The sequence below is a fragment of the Centroberyx affinis genome, unplaced genomic scaffold (genome assembly GCF_046629955.1).
Source record: "Centroberyx affinis isolate AG114_WGS23_722 - 3 ecotype Tasmania unplaced genomic scaffold, CSIRO-AGI_Caff_v1 ptg000893l_1, whole genome shotgun sequence".
Taxonomy (NCBI): Eukaryota; Metazoa; Chordata; class Actinopteri; order Beryciformes; family Berycidae; genus Centroberyx; species Centroberyx affinis.
In genome coordinates, this window is record NW_027279481.1 from 890,363 (window position 1) to 912,266 (window position 21,904).

Consider the following 21,904-nt stretch of genomic DNA (forward strand, 5'->3'; position numbering starts at 1 on the left):
GAATGCAAAGTTGTCTTTTAAGTTTTATTGCCGTGAATAAAAGAGATGCATAAAATAATGCGTTACCTCAGCAGTTTTTAAACGTGTATATCTAACATGTGGCGGTGTACACACAGTATGTGACGTAAGTGTAGTTTTGCATTGTTTGAAAGGCTCGAGATGAGGAGATGGTCCTGGACTGGCCCAGTTTTCGGGTTTCCTCCAGACCACAGCACGTTGGGCCTAATAACAAAAACAAGCATCCCGGTGTGGAGCTGGTCCCGCAGTGTGAGGACCTTAATGAGGAACATGTGGAGCTGCCCAGACACACAGTCAGAGGAAACCCAATCCCTCACTCCCTCTTTTTCTTCCCCCTTCCTCCTTCTTCCCAGCCCTCTTTCTCTCATTCTCTCTTTCTCACTCTCTCACTTTTTCTCGCTCTCTACATTTTCTTTCTCCTTCAGCACACTCATAACCAATCCCTGGCATACCTATCTGAAAACTATCTTCTCTGTCTAATAATAAAAATACAAAAGTAGCTATCTAACTTTTCTATAATCTATTATTTTTCAGAAGCCTGTCAGATCTGTTATTTCCTGTTTTCTTCACTGTTCAATCAAAACATCCTCTATTTTTAAATTTCTGTAGAAAATACCCAATTATACATTCAATCTCTCATTCTCCTTCTCGATTTTTTTTTTCCATGTTAGTTTTCAAAGTTCTCTTTTACTTCCATTTCTCCTAAGGTTCTTACAGACTGACTCTGCGTGAGTTAAAGTCTCTTTGGAGGCAGACAGCTTATATCACTAGACTCATTTTTTTCCCTATTGTATCAGAACAAGTGACCCAGTGTCAGGAGGAGAAATGTACTGGCCTCAGTCTCATGTTTTTACCTGATACATCCTAGTCCGCCCACTCACTCTGTCCAACTTGTTCTAGAGGTGGAATATGCATATTTGCTGGGTCATGCAATGCAATATGCTCATAAGGAAAGACAGGAAGAAAGAGGTCTTTCTACGCCCATCAAGCTTGACGGACCATCTAGGGAGTTTCTTTCATGTGAAGAATTCATCCTAACCGTCCACCTGGATCAATTAACTGTTTGCTTCACTGGGTTGTGTTTGAATGATGCCAAAGTCCCATCAGTTCCTCAGTGAGGAGCCTTAGCTCATTTGGTCATAGACAATTGACTATTGAGAGTAGTAGTATGATTCACGCCACAGCTTTGATTTTGTTGTCTCCAAATTAGATGTAGCACACATTTGCCATGCATGCTTCAGCTTGAAATTTCATCTTGCACACTATGCAACAGATGCATCTTTTGCCACTATGAAAGACATTTCTTGTATTGATTCTATTGAATCCAAAATTGACACATTTTGTTTTCTGTTGTCTTCACTCATTATAAAATGAACTAAACAACATGTTTTTTTTCTCCCAGGCGATGTCACCAATTGAATCTGAAGACAAACACTGTAACAGGTGAGACATACCTGGCAGGAATTCATTTTAGTTTGGTGTATATTTGCACTATCAACAATACTTTGCCACACTGCGTCACTGCCCCATGTCCAGGTTATCATGGGGAATATTAAGTCTAACCTGTTTGGGGAATTTGAAATGTGACCATAAAGCACAGCCATAAAGCAGATCAACCAACCAAGCCTCCAAAATTAGCTGAACAAACAGAGTAAGGTAGAGCCCTCTGGGGGGATAAACTTGGCACACAGGATCCAGTGTGACGGAGGCCCTTCTGGCAGCACAGAACAATCCAAACGTTCCACTTGGGTTGAGCTGTCTTCGTTTCCCCCTCCACTATATATATCAGCCCCACATCAACATGGGCCTGTGAAGACCTTTCACAAGACTGACAGGCCACCTGAATCACACAATTGTGTGGCCGGAGGAGCCAGCATGTGTATAGAAAAACCAGTGATCCAATAACTGTCTGGGTTCACTTCTCTCTCATAAAGTCAGGAGGGAGGTGCATAGCTACAACCCAAATGTTCCAGCTGTACCAATGCAAAGCTTTGAGTTTTAATCTAATTCGAGAAATTATGCCCACTATGACTGTTGATTTTCTTTATACCAATATTTTATTCAGTAATTGGCTGGTCCATTAAAATTCTTTATTCACATGGCACGAGAACCACAGAATGTGTCTCAGGCGAAGGCCGAAAGCAAGTGATTCTGTGTGCCTTGCAGATGGTCCGGCCTCACAGCAGCTGTGCAAATGAAAGACAGAGTGTCGTTTAAGGAGTGAGAGAGATGGAAAGTTGGCCACAAAAGGAAAAAGAGTAACATACAAGTTGCTAACTGAAAATGTAATGGAAAAAATAATAGCACACAGAGGTTTGCTGAGAGAAAATAATTCACTGGGAGTAATTTCTCTGAATTTTGAACGTGATAAAAACAGACAATGTCCATCTTTTGTTGGCAAGTCAAACTCCACTTAGTAACCAGAAAATAAGACTTAAGGAAACCTTTATTGACCTCAGATGTGAAAAATACCCAATGTGATGGAGGAAAATCCCACATACATGCAACATTATGGGTTATCTTGAGATATACTCTCAGTTACAGTCATTTTTTCCCATTACATTTTCAATTGTGAAGTCACATGACACTCTCTTTTTTCCCTATACAGATATATATATATAGCCTATATATACACAGGGGCTCTATGGGTCACGCTATAATTGTGCACATGCTACTACTACTACTACTACTACTAATAATAATAATAATAATAATAATAATAATTATAATAATAATGTGATAGCTATAATGTCCATGTCTAACTTCACAACATAGTGAGCAGTTTATGCATTTGTCAGGTACTATGTTTAAAATGTTTATGATCACCAGACTAATAGAGCAGTGATATAATCTATTAATTTGCACTCATACCACAATTGTTATTCAAACTCCATTATCCAAGCACCAAGACTTAAGTGAGAAAACAACAGGTGAGAAAAGTAATGCCTTAACACTGAACACACACACACACACACACACACATTGCAAGCCATTTGCTTTCAGCTTTGGGGGGGATCAAACAGGACAGTTGCCCCTCAGTGCTTTGTAGTGCAAAGAGTGAGTGCTGGGCATGAAGAGTTTAGTTACATTCTCTAATAGCCTGTTTCAGTTCTGCATGACAAAAGCTTGATTACTTGACACCTTTGAATATACTGAATGGCCATCGAAAAGCTGTTTCCCTTACGATTTCTAACCACAGCATACCATACAGATAATCGATAGTTATAGAACTATTATAACGATAGGCCTTGTGATCCCTTAGTTATTGGTTTATCAGAGCAATAATTTCGCACTGTCTCCACGAATGTTGCAGGCACTTTCCATCGGCCTCATCCTGGTAATTGCCACTACATGTAAATATCAAGTGGTTAGTGAATAATTAGTCTTTCATTGGCCAACAATCACCTCTGGGCCCCGTCTACACTTTAGACCCCTCCCCCGTAGAGCCGCCCTGAAGACAGGGGCCCCTTTTGAATGACAGCGCTTGGGAAGGGAGACGAATTTTTGTCTGATTTCCCGCAGCCACAGCGTCGATGAGAAGCAGTCGAGGAACTCCATTCTAACTGAATGGATTGGTATGGGGAGAAGCGGACCTCCAAACTCGGCTAAGCGGCAGCTTTGGGACTGTATAACACTGACGATGGTTTTACTTTCGCTGCTGTTTCGACCAGGTAAGGCTTTTGTAATCCGTGCTCCTCCAGTCTGCATGCAAAACAGTTTCCCGCACCCTGGAATGGAGGTGGGGATGGGGGAAAAACAACTTTTTGTCTGGCGTTGTGTTGTGTCGAAGTCAAACTGATTCGCACTCTTGAAAGCTTTTGAACCTGTTTAGTTTCTGATGATGAGTTACGAGTGTTTGGTGTTTCTAGAAGAAGAAAGGTCGCTGTAGTTTAAAATGATCCTGTCCAGTGTGGGACAAAAGTAGTGTCTTGTTGCCGAGTATCCAAGCCTCCAGCCGACACGGCAACACTTGTATCGCTAGCTGGCACGAGTTAACTTACTCTACGGAGACTTTTTGACTAAATTTGCCACACGTCCCGCACAACAGAACACCACTAAACAATTAATCTACAAACGCCAAACGGTTATCATGTGTTTACCAAAGGTAGATATTGCTGCGGTCAGGAGTTTTTACAAAGTTGCGTGAAGTTGAGGCTAAGCTCCCAGTTAGCATAGCTCGATAGCAACTGGCGTCCCGCAGTTATTCCAAAGAAAAGTAAACCGCTTGTTTTCACCAAAAAGTAAAGCTAAACGAACACAAAATGGTTATTTTTGATATCTGAGTCACGACTGCAGTGATTACAACCGACCTTGACTGTTTTGGTAGTTGGTGAGTTAAAGTCGTCCACGGTGTTTTCCCTAATTCATGCTTCATTTGTTAGCTACCATGCATGGGGGTCCAACTTTTCGGCCTCTGAACGTGTTGAGTTCTTCTCTCCAAGCCGCAGCTACATGCAGGAGCATGTTTTGTTTGGATTGTTTAGTGATTTAATACTTTGTTGCCAATTCGTGAGGTCTACACCGGTGTTTCCCAATGTTTTTTTTATGTCAAGGACACCCAAAGTTTACAGTTTAACCACATTTGATGAGATTTTGTCCTAGAGAACCCCATCTGAGGAAGTTTTTTTTCAACTAGTTATTATCTGCTATAACTGTTTATACTGTAGGTGTTGAGGGGGTCAGTGCAACCTATCATCAAAATAGTCATCTATATAGGCTACATTTTCTTATTGTGCTAACCTCTGGGGAGTGAAACAGTAGTGAAATAAAACTGTGCCTCACATGCTGGGGACCCCCCGGAGGCCCCTTGAGGACCCCTGGAGGTCCCCGGACCCCACTCTGGTAACCATTAACGCAGACCCACATTGTTATGGAACTTTGTAACAACTTGTTGAAGTTAAGGAAAATAGTGTCATGGTTGAAATATGCAAAGAATAAAGGCCCAGTTGCTAAAAGGTCATAAATGTTGGGTAAAATGACGTAGGCTAGTCTTATTTAAAAAAAAGTCCTGTGTCCAAAACGTTTGCAGTTATGCAATGTCAAATGATTGTAATTTAATTTATACAAACCCACCACATCTCTGTACCATCATAGGTGATGAATCAGCTTAATTTGAGCAAACAACAATTGGAACAATATAATGGTGCTTTCAATCCTGTATTATAATCATTTTGAGCTGGCCCTGGCCCCAACTAGACGCACCTGGCTGTGTTGTGGGGAAAAAAGTGAATATTTAATGGCTGTCAAACTGTTACAGTTTAACTGCAGCCTATGGTGTTTATCCAAAGATTAGGCCTCAAGCCAGACAAATAGGCTACAGAATCTTTCTCTCCATCTTTCTGTCAAACATTTAAAACTATAATATGCTAATGCCAGTGATTTTTGTGTGGGCTATTTGACTTCCCACTTTGGTTATTTCCCCACGTGGCCCTCGCATTTGTTGGTGGCCTACTAAATGGCAGAACATAAAAACCCTTTAGGGAGATGCATGGTTGTTGATGGCTGTGTAGGCAGTGATTGTCAAAAAGTGTCAATCAAAGCAGACTCGGGTGACCTTGCTGCTAGATGGGGGAGGCCTGGTGGAATTCAGAGGAGGGGTGTAAAATGCCTCTAACTTGACCTCTCACACTCCATCTCAGTTTTATCAGGGCTCATTTTGAAGTGCAGGGTCTGTGAGATGCATTCATCATTTGTCATGCCCCCACAATACCATCCACAGTGTAGACCTATGTGAAGGGGGAAGAAATGGTGTGAAAGATTCTCATGCAGCCAGATTTATATCTCCATGCTTCTCTTGATGCCTTTGTCCAGACAGTTTGGAGATTAGATAGAGCATACAAGTAAACAGAAAAGCAGTCACTTGTAATTGAATCCCAGTCTTGTAGTAAAAGTGATGTATGTGGATGCTGCCTGATGTTGAGCTGTTTTCTGTTTGAAATGGCAAACTGATACCAACATGCAGCAGAAGTTAATATCCTACCATTCTGTGTGTTGCACATCACACCTTAAAACAATCCAAAGATGAAATAAGATTGATTCATCTCCCCACTTATTTCCCACAGAAGAAGTCATAGCTCTACATTTTGCTTGATAATAAATGTCCCACTTCTGAGTCATAACTTCACAGGAAGTCCAGAATTTAGGCCACACCACACAAATATCCTGTGCTGTGCCTTGCTGCCCCCCACCCCCACCCCCTCTTAGCTAGCAGTTTGGACCCTGAGTCGCTGAACAAGCATGGCTCTTTGTGATATTCCTCTTGGGTCAGAAGTTAGCTGCCTCCATACGCTGAGCCATGCCGTGCCATGCAGTGTAGCTTAATGGACTTCTATTGCCTCAGCAACAGCCAAACCACATTCAACACCCTTAGGCAAACTACACAGGTTGGTTTCCTCCTACAGTGAGGCTGTATGCTATTTCTGTGAGGGCTAGTTGGGGGAAATAAGTTTTGACTGACTCTGTAGCACAGTGTGGGATCATGGCCTTGTGAGCTCACCTATGTGGATTTTAATGGCTCTCCTGATTGAGGTAAACTAGATGGGGGGGAAAGTTTTGACTCTGCTGCCTCATGTACTGTGCTTGGGAAATGTATCCTTATTCTTAAACAGCAAGTGGATTATAAGATTCTTATTATGGGTAAACATTTAAAAAAAAAAACTCCAGATCTGTGTTATGTGATCAGCACCATCTTTAAAAAGAGGGAGATTACTGATGCAAAACAAGCAAAAAAGACAGATTTTAATACATGTCAAACCTGCCTCGTAATAGCCATTTCACCATATTAATTATCTGTTAATGATATCATAATTTTACATGTAAAATGCCTATAATCGTAATCTTTTTGCTTTTCAGCTCACTGCCAGCAGTGTCGAATCCAGCGCTGCAATGCGGAGTACGTGGCTTCTACCTCGCCCTCTAGTGGTCTGCAGGAAGACATGCCTCTGGACGTGGACTACTGCATCGCCCTGCGGGCCTACGCTCTGTGCACCCGGCGCACGGCACGCAGTTGCAGGGGCGACCTGGTTTACCACTCGGCCGTCTTCCGCATTAAGGAGCTATTCTCTCAGCATAACTGCTCCAGCGACGGGCCCACCTCCTCCGCCAAGGTCCCCAGCACATCTCGACCCGCCGTGTCCGAGCTGTGCGACTACGAGAGTCGGGTGCTGGTGTCGGGCCCAGCCGGCCAGCAGAAGAAATATGCCCACTGTGGATTATTCGGAGACCCCCACTTACGGACTTTCCGGGATGAGTTTCAGACCTGCAAGGTGGAAGGGGCGTGGCCTCTGATTGATAACCGCTTCCTGTCAGTGCAGGTGACCAACGTGCCAGTTGTCCTAGGCTCCAGTGCCACGGCAACCAGCAAGGTAAGGATGGGTTCAGAGGGTCGTTCAGAGCTGGTCACCTCCACACAATGAAACAGAACTGCCCGGCACAACGTATCCCTATATAGTGCCCTGTTGGCTTAAAGTATTGTCACACTCAGTGGTCAGGTATGGCATTAGCAGTGTTAAAATCATGACTTCATTGTTAGGGTTAGCCATTTATACCCATATTAGGAATCAACATTCTGGACACTGTAGAATTAGATATGTAGGCTTTGTAACTCATGGCATACACGAGCAGGCAATTTTTGAGTCCTGACTTGTTAGCTGAAGTATTGTCATGAAGTATTGAAACATTTGAAGTTAATAGTCAGTCCATGGTGCCTCTGCAGCCTCTAGCATTCCTCCTGTCTTGCAGCTCTTTCAGATCTATGAGGAGAGGAGAGGAGGGAGTCCTTGAGTGGTGTTGAATCACAGACATGCTTGAGCGCTTTACCTTTAACACATGGGTGGTCATATGGTAGTGATTAACGCTCGCTCAAACATTTTCCTCCACCACCACGATCTGGAATGTTTTTTTCACCCCTCTGGTCAAATAATTAACTGGGCCCTTTTTGTGTAAATATGGAATAATGTGGAAAAATAAAAGAATAATTGGACAGCAGCAGCAAGGCTTTTTTTGATCCCACTAATTAAATCAGCTGGTCTTTAGTGCTTTCAATTTCATTGTAGAAACTATCATTATATCTTTATCTCTATTAGGTACTCAAACTTAGCTTGGTATGTAAAACTACTAAAGAGATACTAGGCATATAAAGCTCTTTTGTAATAATAATTCTGTCCTTCGATAGATAAGAAATGGATTTCTTTTTTAGCCCCATCATTTTTATTGGTGATATCACTGATTTTGCTAAACTAGCTGATTTTAATTTAAATTCTCACCTCTCCCTTTTAGAAAATAAGGAATCTGCTTGGCCCATGCAAACAAACTGTGCAACATTGCATAAAATTGCTTTGAAGTAGGCTACACATCCGAGAGCGCCGGGATTTCAGAACAAACTATTTCAAAGGAATTTCCAGTGTGTTCTGGGTGGGGAGACTAATGCAAACCTGTAGTCTGGGTATGCCTGTGCCAGTACCCGCATGCCCCCACCGTGCTTTCGGAGTTGTTTTCAACTGTCAGACTTAAGACAGGAAATCGTCCATCAAATACAGTATCCCCGTAACTGTAAACTTAACCACAGCCACCGCTTTGTCAAGTAGCTTTGAAGAAGTAGAATTTAGGCCCCAATTTTTCAAATCTCGGCTGGAATACAAATTGAAGTCACTCATTGAGCAGGCACTGAACAGTGCTGGCGTACTAAAAGAGATTGAAGATTTATGGAGTCTTGAGGCATGGAGACAGTTGTCTGTGTGTTTGATCCTACATTCATGGAACAATGCCAGAGTTATTGCCATAATTTCTGGCATTATTAGTAATTTGTTGTAGGTAAGAATGGATAGGCGATGGTGAATGCCACACATTTGTGGGTACTTTGCGGTTCATTTGAGCTCTATGTGTTTTGTTGATACATTCCAGTGGACCATTGACAGCAGTTCTTGAACAGTCTTCTGTATGTATGTGTTTATTGCCATCAGATTACACCAGAAAGCAAATGACTGTCAGTCAACTAGAAAAAAAAGCCCAGTATGGACTTTAAAATCACGAACACCTAGTAATATTTCCCCATCTCTGAGCCCCTTTCACAGACTGTTGAAATGTTTGGTCTCCTGCTGCCACCTTGTGGCTTTAAGTGGCACTACTCCTACTCTATAGGGGATCTCTTCAATTATTTGTAGTATTAAGTTGCATTTAAGCAAAGAAGTGACATACTAGCTCATTTAGCAGTTGTCCTATTTTAGGAAAAATTATCAAACTTTAAAGTAAAATAAACATATGCTGTATTGCAAAGTCATTTAAACCATTAATTTACACTGCTCTCATGTTTCCCTGCTGCTTCAGATCACAGTGATCTTCAAGTCCTACCATGGCTGTACAGATCAGAAGGTGTACCAGGCCACCACTGAAGACCTGCCCATGGCCTTTCAAGATGGGACGCGCAGCGGCGGCGAGAGCGGCAGTCTGATGATCGTGGAGCGGGGCGGGTCCGGAGCGGGCCGGCAGGTGAAGATCCAGGCCCGCTATATCGGCACGTCCATCATCGTGCGGCGCGTGGGCAGCTACCTGACCTTTGCTATCCGCATGCCAGAGGACACCCTGGATTTCTCGGAGGACAATGGCGGGCTGCAGCTTTGCTTGCACGGCTGCCCGCGCAACGAGCTCATCAAAGAGCACACGCTGGGCCGTCAGAGCCAGCACCCCCGCCTGCCTGGCCCGGGGCAGGGCACCAACACGGAGCTGGGTCCCCTGCGTCCCCCTCACCAGATCTATACGGTGGAGCGGGCCACGGCCAAGTGCAGGGAGACTCTACAGGTGGAGGACGTGTACTTCCAGTCCTGTGTGTTTGACTTACTGACCACAGGAGACCCTGAGTTCTCCATGGCAGCCTACGGCGCTCTGGAGGATTTAAAGGCTCTGCCTCCCAGTAAACTGAAGCAGAATTCCCCAAGGACTCCTCGTCTTTACAACCACGGGGTGTCACACACGCTGGCCACAGCAGCAGTCAGCACCCACTCCCTGCTCCCACTCCTACTCCTCATTCTGCTGCTTTTGTAAAAAAAAAAAAAAAAAGAGAGAGAAACATGGAAACAAACACAAAGTGGAAGCATTACCAGCTTGAGGAAAGAGTGACCTAGAACTCAGACATTATACATATATATATAAATATATATATTATTTTTTTGTATTTTTGGCATTTGTGAATGTTTTGTTCTTTTCCTGTTTTTGTCATTTGAAGGATTTAGCACTCATAAAAGATGCCATTTCTCCATCACCCCTGTATTTTCTGTGGATTCATACATAGGCCACTTGTATTCAGGAGAAACCTGAATACATGCAATCATGTGGCATTGATTTGGGGGTTAAGTACAAAATGCTCACTCCATTTTCACAAACTTCCTGCAAATTGGATTAAAACACATAAACAGAGTCTTTAAAAATGTGAAACTCATAGCATGATTGTCTGTGCTGACCTCAAGGCAGCTAATCAGATTTTTTGTAAATATTTCATTTCCACTGAGAAACTTATAACAGTGCACAACCTCAGAACGGGTCATGGTTTCATTATGTAAGGAGTTGCATATGTTGAAAATGGTCTTTTGTTTGTGCAGAGATTTCTCTTTGGTTATTAGATCCTGTATAATCCAGTAATATCATTAGCACTTAATGGTTTTAACACTCCAAGTTCGGTTTATTTCAATGTTTTCTGAAATTGGCATGCTAATTACACAGGATCCAACAACTGTATGTAAAAACTACCTATCCATGATGTTTTGGTGTGATATTCTTAACAGTTCTCTATATTCAAGTTTGACATTTCAATCACTTCAGTGAAACACTCCATCTTCAAGCTGCTTGGCTTCCAGTTTTAATGGTACAAAAAAAACAAATCTCTATATAATAATATATTGAAAGAGTGTATATATGTGTTTTATATTGTGTACATTTGCCTGTGTATAGACGTTTTAACTGTAATATGTTTTACATTTGTTGTGATTAGTTAGGTTATTTTGAGTTCTTGTAAGAAAGGTAAACTAATATGTGTTGTTCTGTATATGAAATTTTCTGTATTAAAGTGTCGGACACTCCTGACAATGCTTTGTGTTTCCTCTTTATTCCACCATTGTCTGTTTCTTAGTATTGTGTTAAGTTGATGAATAGATATATAGACAATGTCAGTAGATTCATTCATGTCCTATCAGTTGTCAAGGGTTGAATGGCGTCCAATTATATAGCTGTGCAATGTTTTTGTACCACTATAATTCATGGTATGTAAGTCCACTCCAAGGTTGTCCATCACCTTGCGTGGTCCTCAAAACCAGGAGTTATGAATTCTGTTTCAATGTGTGTCACTGTTCTTTGTTTAAGACCTCAGATTTCTAAAAAAAAAAAAAAAAAAAAGTCATCAACATCAGCACATAAAGCATAATGGGCGGAAAAATGAAATTGACTAACAGCGAGTAATGGGTCTGTTATGGCAGCATTTTATAATACCCTGCTTGTAAGACCAGCTCTGTCCTGGTAGGGTCCTCAGACCATGAGGGTTGACGACTTGTAGTAAAAAGACAGTTTGGACAAGCTGGCTGTGTAGCTGTAGGGATCCACAGTATGTTCTCAGTCCCCTGTGTAAATGTTACCTCTCAGTGCTGAGCTGGCTGCTGGCTTTGCTTTTGTCTGCCAGAGAACTGCAGGGCTCCAAATAGGATTTAGTCTGTGGTCTGAATCGACAACAACAGCATATAGGGTACTGATGTTGGTGCTCTATATGAGCACCGGACATGGCTGTGATCAGACACAGGGATGGGATCAATTTATTTTGATTTCCATCCAAAAATGCATATAAAAAGGTTTTTGCATCCCATCTATGAGAACGTTATTGAGAATAAATGCTCTATAACTAGTGAATTGTAGGTTTAGTTTATATTTTGAATTGAGTAGAAGGTAATTTGATCCTAACCCCAGAGACTACATGCAAGGACTAGGTTTTATTCTTTCACTTGGTCACCTCTTCATCTCTTTTTGTCACACACATTCAATCATAGTCGCTCGTTCACTCGCTCACTCGCTCGCTCACTCAATCTCTCCATGTCCCATTTCTTCAAATAAAGACGGCACTCCAGCTAGCTGCATGGTTTGGGAGATGGCCGATGACGGTGATGAAATGTGTCACTGTTTTTACCCACACTTACCATTACACGTTTAGCACATTCCAGATGGCCTAAATCAAGTCTTCTTTGGGTGACTGTGCTTCACCACCCTTATTTCCAATATCAGGAGGAGGAGAGAGAGGGAGAGAGATGGAGAGGGAAAAAGAGAGGGAGGGAGGTAATTGTGGATGGTGGTAAAAACTGTCACTTGCAATCTTGTCTTGGGAAGGCAGCACAGGGCCGGCAAGTGCTAGTTAACACGTTGACGGGTATATGGCTTCAATTGGGCCTTTTAATGGTTGTGTTTCTATGCGGCCCGACTGTCTTGGCATTTACAACATTCGTCAAACCTCTCCCTTAAGCTTATCATTTTTCATCTCCTAAATACATGGCAATTATTCTCAATGTGTGTTTGCAGTTAAGTTGTAAACTGTGTGTGTGTGAGTGCGTGTGTCCTTCCATTTGCCTTATAATTTTAAACAAAGCTAAAGCGCTCCAGGCCCTGTCTTGATTCATGTCATCTTTTGAGATGCAGTCATCTGACAGCGCTGTCAGGCAGCAACAGCTAGCCTTATATAACCCCAATGTGAGAGTGGCTTCTGAATCTGTTGAAAGGGGTTGAGCCTTTTGACAACTTGTGAACATTTGAATTAGAGTCGAGTGAAGTTCCTTTCATGATTTTTTTGTAGGTTGAGATTCAAAACCTTTTTTCTTTCTTTTTCCCAAATCGGAGAGGAAGAATATTTTAAAATAGTGTGAATATTTCATAGACTAGTATCCATGTATTAGCATGGAGGATGTACCATGATGTTTGCAGACAGCCGCTCAAGCCTGTATGGATCGCCCATCCACCCTCTTTGAGCCATCCTGTCTTGACTTTCCCCTGTAAACAAGGACAATTACCAAGCTAATGAGTTGAGAAAAAACTGCTTGAGTGATTGATACTCTCAATGGGGAAATTAATTTGATATTAATAGAGCACTTGGCAAGATAAATAGATAGTGGTGTGTGAGTCCTCTCCTTGATTGATAATAGCTAGATTGATGGCTGTCTTAATGCAAGGTGTTCCTTAGACGTAAATGAGGTGGCCTTGATAAGGATACTCTTTTTTTTATTACAAGAGGATCAAGTGTTCCGGATATCTGCTCTAAGTTTTAAAGCGTTATGGTGCTTAAAATTACTTGGATATTGTTAAGGTGTCACCCCTGAGTTTAAGAGGAGATTGGAAGCGACAGATAGGATAATGTACATATTGCACTATGAACAGTGTTTATTTCCCAAGGTCAGTAGCATTAACAACAGAGTATGTGGAGTTGAAAATGGCTCCAGCATGTGTACAAAAACACATTTTGCGTGTGTTGCAAACAGACCATGTTTAAAAATACTGCTACATGTAGCTATTTGGACTGTTTTACTTTAATTTACTGATGCATATAGGTACGCTATATGATATATGGAACGTTGGTCATCCACAGTTGCCTTTAACTCATTCTTCTGTTCTTGTGAGATTGTGTTTGCATTCAGTTTCACCGCTGGTTCCTTGTATGATCACCTTGCATTAATTCCTGCAGTTCTTGATGATTCATAAGACCCCCTCACCCACCCACGCAAAAACGTTTTGCTTAATGATGCACTCAGAGCCTGATTGTTGCACCAAGTAAAAGACATTCAACATACACATACATTACACTCTGTTACATGGGTCACTGCTGCAGAACAAAGAGCAAGAAGTTATTCATCTCTCTGTCAGTGTGTGTGTGTGTGTGTGTGTGTGTGTGTGTGTGTGTGTGTGTGTGTATATGTGTGTGTGTGGTTGTTAGATGATTCCAGTCACAGCGATTACGCAGCTATCTCATACCGCAGGCTCTCTCATACCTGACCAACTCAATCTCTCTGTGTCTCCTCAATAATCAGAGTGACAGCAAGCAACTAGACATATCTCACCCACCGCCTCACCACAGAATGGGTATTGACCTACATATCAAATCATACGCTCCTGGCTTGTGTGATAGAGAATGGGGAAAAAAATAACACTGGATGATTGGCAGTCCTACTTTAGTAAACACATTGCATCCCCTGGGTTTCTGTCTCTCAATATGCATTCTCTGTTATGGGTAAAATACTATGTCTAAGGAAAATGGCATACAAATCCTACAATCTGGGAGTTCCTGCCATTTCAGCAGTGTTTCCACTGCTACTGTAACAGTAGAGAACAGCTGAGAACACCTGGTTGTCGGAGTGTGTATTTTTATTAACGAGTCTGTGTCACCAAACTTTTAACAAATGGCCCCCCGGCACCCTGACGCCCCGAAAAACCCAGCTCGGAAATTAAGCATCTGCATCATAAATCTTGGAAAGTTACAATAATTTGCAATTCACTCCCTCATCAAAGGCAATATTACCCTAATTTATTATCTCCCCGCACGAGGGGCGCGCAAAGGCCGTGGAGATAAGAGTTTATCAGGAGGGGGATTGATTTTCATTAACTGATTGTAATAAAGATGAACTGCCTGCCGCGCACACTGACCAAGAGCCACACTTTATTGTAATTGGGACAATTTATTTCATGAGCCAGTGGTTCTACTTTTTTGCCCCTCCCCTTCTTTCTTTTATATCTGTCTCTTCTCTTCAAAATGTGAATGCAGTGTCACAGCCATACTGCTTTTGTTGCTAGAGAGGCTTCTGATGTATGAACAAGATGTGCATCATTTTGCCATTACAAGGTGTGTGTGGCGGGGGCAAGTCAACTGTCAACAGATACTGCAACAGATTTTTGGCTTCTGGCATCAAAGCAATGCAGTAGTTATGTAAATGTGACTGATAACTCCATGCCTTCTTTGTATCAACTTACTGCCTCCTGCTTGTCAAAATGGTAATAAGTTATTTTTTTCCCCGTTTTTCTCTTACAGCTATTCTGTGATCCATGATACCATCCAACTGAGAAATGTCTGATGCTTATGTGACATATTCAGCACCAGTGCTTTTGTTTTTGTATTCTTTACCCATCATATATATATCCTGACACATATTTCAGCTCTAGCACCTCGCCCTGAAGCAGGCCAGCATCAGGTGACCTGCTAACTGGTAAAGCAATGGGGCCTCAGTATCCGCAATGACAGATAATCTAAATCATCCTACATACTGCCCCATTGAGTTTCCATATGAGTATGAAATGGGTACATTTTCCACTCCTAAAGCTTGCAGCATTTTATGAAATAGTATGAATAGGCTCCTGTCTGATGCGAGGGCGACAGCTACTGCATCCAATCACATGTGCAGCTATAACGTGGTCGGCCTAAATGTATGATAAATAAAACATGTTTTGAAAAAGCTGAAGCTGTATGAGTTTGGCAGTAATGTGATTATCTGTTAAAAGGCCATGACACTATCTGTGATCATCACAATTTCATCACTCGACAATGATAAGGCGTCAGTAATCGACTCAGAGATGGTAGGGCTGTAAAAAGTTGCTACATCTGTCCAAGGTCCTTGGGACATAGATGGATACCTAGGGGGGAAGTTTCTTATGCAACAACTCCCCCTCTCTTTGCACTGTGGTTACGCACTCCACTCAACATCAGTCTGAGAAACAAAACATCCAGTTTGAATTTTTATTGTAAAATTGGAAAAAAAAGGAGAGAAAGAGAGAAAAGCCCCAATAAGCATTTCTTTTTGATACATATCTTTATCTTAACATAACCATAAAATAAAATAAAAATAAATAAAAGTGATAAATATACTGTGAAATAAATAAGTAAATAAATAAATAAATAGATAAATAAATAAATAGACATCAAGTTACACACTTGACCAAATAAATAATTATAAAATTATTAAATCATCAATCATTAATATGAAGTAATATAAGCAGCAAGTATTTAAGAAATTTCAACAGGGGAAAAAACGTTTGGTTTCTCAGGCTATTACAGAACACATAGTTTCTTCTTTTTTTTTTTATAAAAAGGTACTGCTTTCCATGTCAGTTAATCCATGCTGTACTGACACTGTCACAAAGACAGGTGGCGCTCTCCTCTTAAAAAAAAAAAATAACAACAACCTGTAAACAGCATTTTCTCCTCTAGGTTCAGAGAATAGTACTGAGATTCTTCCTTTGCGCCCTGCATGTCAGTAAAGTCTACTTAACAGACTCAATACTTTTGTTTATATGTTTTGTATGCTTGTGCTGAGAAACCAGAAATGTAACATCTTTATAAAGCGAAACCCTCCCCCTCCCCAACCCTCCCATTTCAAACCCTAACCTATATGTACCTAAAGAAAGGTCCTGTGCTGATTTTCCATAATATACAGATTTCATATTTATAATAAGCTACTATCCTTAGCATTCAAACCATAGTTAAAGAATCATATTGTTAATACGAGTAGTACCATAATCATAATCTTTAACCCCCCCAGCTCCCCTATTGAGCATGCTCAGAGATTGAAAGGGCACCATGGTAGGATGACAAATATGAAACATGGCAAAATGGAGGCAAGAATGAAAACAATGTAAAAGACAAACATCAACTTGAGCACATGCAGCTGAGTAATAGTGCAATGGGAATCATTACTGCCGTTTCCTCTTTGACCTCTCAGGGAATAAGAGTTAGAGCCATTTCACAAAGTGAATTTCCAATAAACTCAAATAATTCAAAAACTTGGAGAATAAAAACAACCCCCATTTGATCTCTTGGCAAGCTATTGAATTTCACTGTTCTTCACTTTCTCTTCACTTTCTGAATTTCATATATACAGTATGTATATATATATTATATATACATATACAACTGTAAATTCAATAGGGAGGAAACTGTCTCCATCTACAAACCTTCACTGTTTTAATTGTGTTCAATCAAGCTTTTTTTTTCCTTGGCAGAATGAAATTAACTCAACATCTTTAAACTCATTAAATTTCAGCCACAGCTGGCATCTTTAATTTGCATTACCCAAGCTGTTGTGAAGGCCAAATTTAATTTGATTTTAATAATTTACAAAACCCTCCAGTAGAAATCCCATAAGAAAAGATTTTTGAGTGGGTTTATAAGGCCCTGTATGGCCCGGGGATAGAAGGTCATATATCACAGCTTCCTAAAGGTGCTAGGCCTTGACAAGTGAGAGGAAACTTACAGTAAGTCATCAGGAAAAACTGCTCTCTTTTGACAAATATATTTGAAAATCTACCCTTTTCAATGAAAAACCCTATTGTATATCATTATATTCTGAATCTGTCCTCTTCTTTACAATGATAATGTTGCACAATAATACCAAATCATACATTTCATCCTACTAATGAATATTTGCTGAATATTTGTATATCGATAGAAAATCTTCTGATAGATTTACCCAACTATGTTTTCAAAGGAATGTATCACACATTTAGTCTCATGAGGAAATGAAATGGACAGGTATTCCTCACAGATGTGCTTGCATTATTTGGCAATTCTGTGTTGAGAAAAGGCATTTTTAAATACTGAACTGCCTGCAACAGCATGATATACAGTGAATGCTGGTAACATATATCTCTGAACTCATTCAAAGAAACACTTGTTCAGATGGTTTGTTGGCCACAGCCTTTTAAATGAAAGTGATACACCCATTGCTAATAACACTGTATAAGTTTCTATGGATCCTGTCAGCCAGTAATCAGACAAATAAAAGGAATGGCTGAGCCACAGCTGTGCTGTAGCCATAGCTAAATTCAAAGAAGTGATATATTCAGTGAAGTCAATGGGAACTGAAAGGGGGACCATTCTAGCAACAACATTTGTTGTACCAGCACAGATTACAGTGGCATGGTAGCTGCATCTGTTTTTCTAATCCCCTTTCTGCAGACTCTACTTCTATGGATGGAGCCACAGAGATAGCACTGTAATTCCATGACCGAAGCACTGCTGTGTCTAAAGTTTAGAGCATTGATCACAGGGCAGAGGCCTCAGAGAGTCCTTAGGAGATGAGGGCAGGCTGCTTCACAGAGCAAATCGACTGAGTGAATGACATGCTGGATACATTTTTAAATTTCAACTAAGACTGAGCAGAAGATAATTGAATTCTTCTGAGGCTGAAATGGATACAAAAGGCAATTGAGTACACAGATAAAAAACAAAACAAAAAAAACAATAGCAAATGAATAAACAACAGATTTCATCTCGGATATATGTGTGTAAGACGTATCCCTATGTATCACTATAGATGACGCTAGTGTATTTGATAAATCACTTGTGATATGGCGTGATGTATCATGACCACATGTACAGGACCCACGAGTGATTGGTGCTAATAGTAAGCTGTCGTCCTGTTGAGGCAGCAGCAGCTGTAGTAGCTACACTTACAGTCAAGCCTGCTGCTGTCTAATTGATGGATCATTTTGCTCTTAATTTGACCTCCTAAGGCTGTTAATGCCAAGCTGTTCCTCATGGTGTACAAGCTTTTACTGTGCTATTATACCCTTTGGAAGGAATACACCTGCTCTTCAATGAAGAACTCGCACAGTCTACAGAATGCATGTTGTAGTCGCTGCAGATAAATGCAAAACAAGGGCACACATTCTCTTGCTTCCCAGTTTGATCTTGTCACAGCTATGCTATGCAGACTCTCCGGGCCTTTTCCCTCTTTACAATAATGAATTACATGCAGGTGTCTTCAAAGTATAGCTGGCATTTGGTGACAATCAGTCCCACAGGATGTGCTGCCTCTGTATCAGATTTGGGGTCCTCCCTGAGGCTACGGCTGGGAGAAAGAGGGAGAAAAGACAGTACTGCATCTCCCTCCCATCCATCCACTGAGTGAAAAATGAACTCTGTCAGTCAGTCAATTCATTCAAAATGCCAATGTGTAATTGATTGTGCATCTCTTGCCCTGCGGTGCTGCTCTCCATCTGATCAATATTAGCATTATCCTAATTATGCTGTGGGTTAGCTCTCAGGCCCCCATAAACTGATGGTCCCTATTAAGACAGAGATGTGCTGGCACTGGGGGGCGGGGGGCGGGGGGGGTGGGGGGAGTCCTCTCCCCTGCTGAGAGCAGCTGGAGAAGCTTGGCAGCAGGAGAGGGCAGGACCCGGCAGGCACTACTGCGACACTCGGATGGCAATTTTATAACTATTGTCAGGGTAATTTGTATATTTTATTAACCAGTTAAAGATGCTGCGCATTTTTACTGCTGCGTATCCAGCTCAGCCGGGTGGCACTTTTACCACAGTGCTTTATAGTCAGATTATCTGTATTATCTATGCTTTAATGATGCTGCTTCCACTTTCCTGACATGGGAGGCCTTTCTCTTCAGTGGGAAAGATGGGAGTATGCAATGACAATCAATTATTGTGGAAATGCAATGTGCTGACAGGACCACTGCAAAGAACAGAAGACAGCATTACATGGCTCAATATACTGTATGTCTGTGACGTTTGGCTGGAGAGGTTGTTACTGTGTCACTTTTGGCACTAATTTATGGGGCTTCAATGGCTTCAAGTGCTGTGTTGTTATTCTTACAACACAGTAACATTGATAGATCACAACTCCGAGATGAAATGCTGTAATGCAGAATGCTATGGATGAAGTAATGACTGTCAAAAAAACAGATCTGAACATGCCCGAAACAATCTCTAACCCACATATTCTACGCCACTAAAATAGTATAGCTTTTAATTTTTTTTTTTTTTTTACTATTTTTTCTGTTTTGTTTTAATATTCTCAAACCCAGTAGCTATAAATGTAAAAGGAAAAGAAACCAAAACCCTTTTCCTCTTTTTTCAACCTGAAGCTAGTATTTCTTCTTAAGTTTAACTTGTAATATTATTAGTAGTAGTTTGTAGTATTAGTATCATTAATACTATATATTACTGTTCAGAACAATAAAAATGTTTGGTCCTTTGGTCCCTTAGGGGTGAAAGATTTGCAGTTCTACTGTTGCTAATGGAAACCTCAGTGACCTCCGAGAGTCATAGTTCTGCGCTTGCTGAGAGAGACGGTGAGAGAATAAGAGAAAGAGGGAAAGAGAAAGAAAGTCTGTCAGTGGACATATAGAATAGCTTCTTTTTTTCCACTGTTTTTCTTGATCTTCAAGTTTTAACCCTCATTTGTCCAGTATAGTAAAAGCCACAAGCGCCTCTTTCCTTATATATATGTGTATATAATATGTATATAGAAATCTATTTGTTGTTGCTGCTTTTTTGTTTGTTAGTTTGTTGCTTAATTAACAATTCAAGTCTCAACAAGAAAAGTTCTGTTGTTCAGTCTCATCACATCTTTTTCAGTTTTTTTACTTCTCTTGTCTTCCTTGCACTGTGCCATCTGTTACTGTTGGTAAAGTCCCCCGGTGTAGGGCCTCCTCTTCTTCTCTCGCATCTTCTTTTTCTGCCATAACCTATATCTTCATAAGTAAATGCTGATATGTCTTCAAAAATTCCTTATGTGTCGATTTTTTTAAAACATATTTTATTTGTTTTCAAAGAAAAAAAGTTTAACTCCTCCGAGATATCTTCACGCGTCCTCAAAACCTGAAAGAAAGAAAGAAGAAAAAGCAATTTCAGATCTCGCTGCTCATTTAACTGTCATTCAAAAGATCCATTTCTTTAAACTTTGGATAGTTCAATATGGCCCTATTATATCAGTGTAATGGTCTGGAGAGAGCTAACCCACATTGGCACACCAATCAATCTTTGTCAATCATGATGATGACAGATTTTCCCATAATTAGTAAGCCTGCTGTGCTGCATATGAAATCGACCCTTAGCCCCTACAGTTTCTACATACAGTATCCGCAGATACTAAAGCACTGGGCAATTTTAAAGTATTCGGCTTTAGTTTAGCTGTTCAGCTATGACTGTCTGGTGGATAGAGTAAAGTAAAAATATTAGCTCTTAGATTCAGGCCATCCTAGGAATAAGGGAGTACAGGCTTTGGCAAAGGAATCAACATGCCGGGGCAAATCAGCTGCCACTAGCATATACTTTAAACCAGAGTCAAAGCTCCAGCTTCAACAGAAACAATGTTGAGCGTCCTCCAGACTCTGAAATAGAGATAGGGCTTTGCCATGGTGCAGCTATTTTAAAATGGTGTGGGCTTACCTGTGCTGTTGCAATGAATACTGAAGGTAGGCTGTGTCAGTAAGGGCGGCTGGCATCCTTCGGTCTCTTTAACTGGACTTTCAACCTCTTCATCCCAATCTGAAAGCCATTCATGGCTTGAATAGCTGCCTGTGCACTAGCAGGGTTGTCGAAGCTCACAAAGCCTGTGGAGGAAGATTACAAGCCCATCAGCCCCAGTGTGGATAGGACAAATTAAAAAGTGCTTAAACACATGAGAATTTAAGTAAATATTTGTAGCATTTCGTCGCTGCCGGATGAAACCCTTGTATCTCCAAGATGTCAACTGTTCAGGAACTAAGAAATATAACCTTGTTTTTAGCTTGATGGCCATGCATTTTTGAGTTTATCCAAATGGCTTGAAAGGGTTTTATCAGCCCAAGGGTCACAGAAATTATAGAGGAACCTGTGATGCGTCATGTATGTAAATCATGTAAATCCACAGAATTGGAGTTATGAGGTTTTCATCCGACAAACACAATTTGTACCTAAAAACTACAATTTCAGTGTAGCTTGGTGAAAACCTGCTAAACCCTAGAAAACTCTAGAATGCAAAAATTAATCAGCACGAGCAAAGTAGTCGGACCAAAAAAAAGGGCAAACATAGTTCATCATGAAGACACATCGTCAAGTCTGACGCAGACATGACGACATGAGGCCCCACAGAGCATTTCCCCAA

General features: G+C 41.0%; 2 protein-coding genes across 2 annotated transcripts in view; one reads left to right on the forward strand and one right to left on the reverse strand.

Annotated features, from left to right (window-relative positions):
• Window positions 1–3,519: 3,519 nt before the first annotated feature.
• rgmd (RGM domain family, member D) lies at window positions 3,520–10,958 on the forward strand. Its single transcript, XM_071521529.1, has 3 exons — window positions 3,520–3,689; window positions 6,871–7,382; window positions 9,343–10,958. Exons 1-3 carry the CDS (start codon window positions 3,596–3,598, stop codon window positions 10,054–10,056), a joined length of 1,320 nt encoding a protein of 439 aa, XP_071377630.1. The 5' UTR covers window positions 3,520–3,595; the 3' UTR covers window positions 10,057–10,958.
• A 10,285-nt stretch (window positions 10,959–21,243) lies between these two features.
• celf5a (cugbp, Elav-like family member 5a) overlaps window positions 21,244–21,904 on the reverse strand; it is a gene marked incomplete at its 5' end in the record, with an annotated part of 31,230 nt that continues 30,569 nt past the window's right edge. Inside the window, one exon of the mRNA XM_071521503.1 lies at window positions 21,244–21,371. Coding sequence (XP_071377604.1) covers window positions 21,244–21,371 — 128 coding nt within the window. The remainder of the gene's footprint in view (window positions 21,372–21,904) is intronic.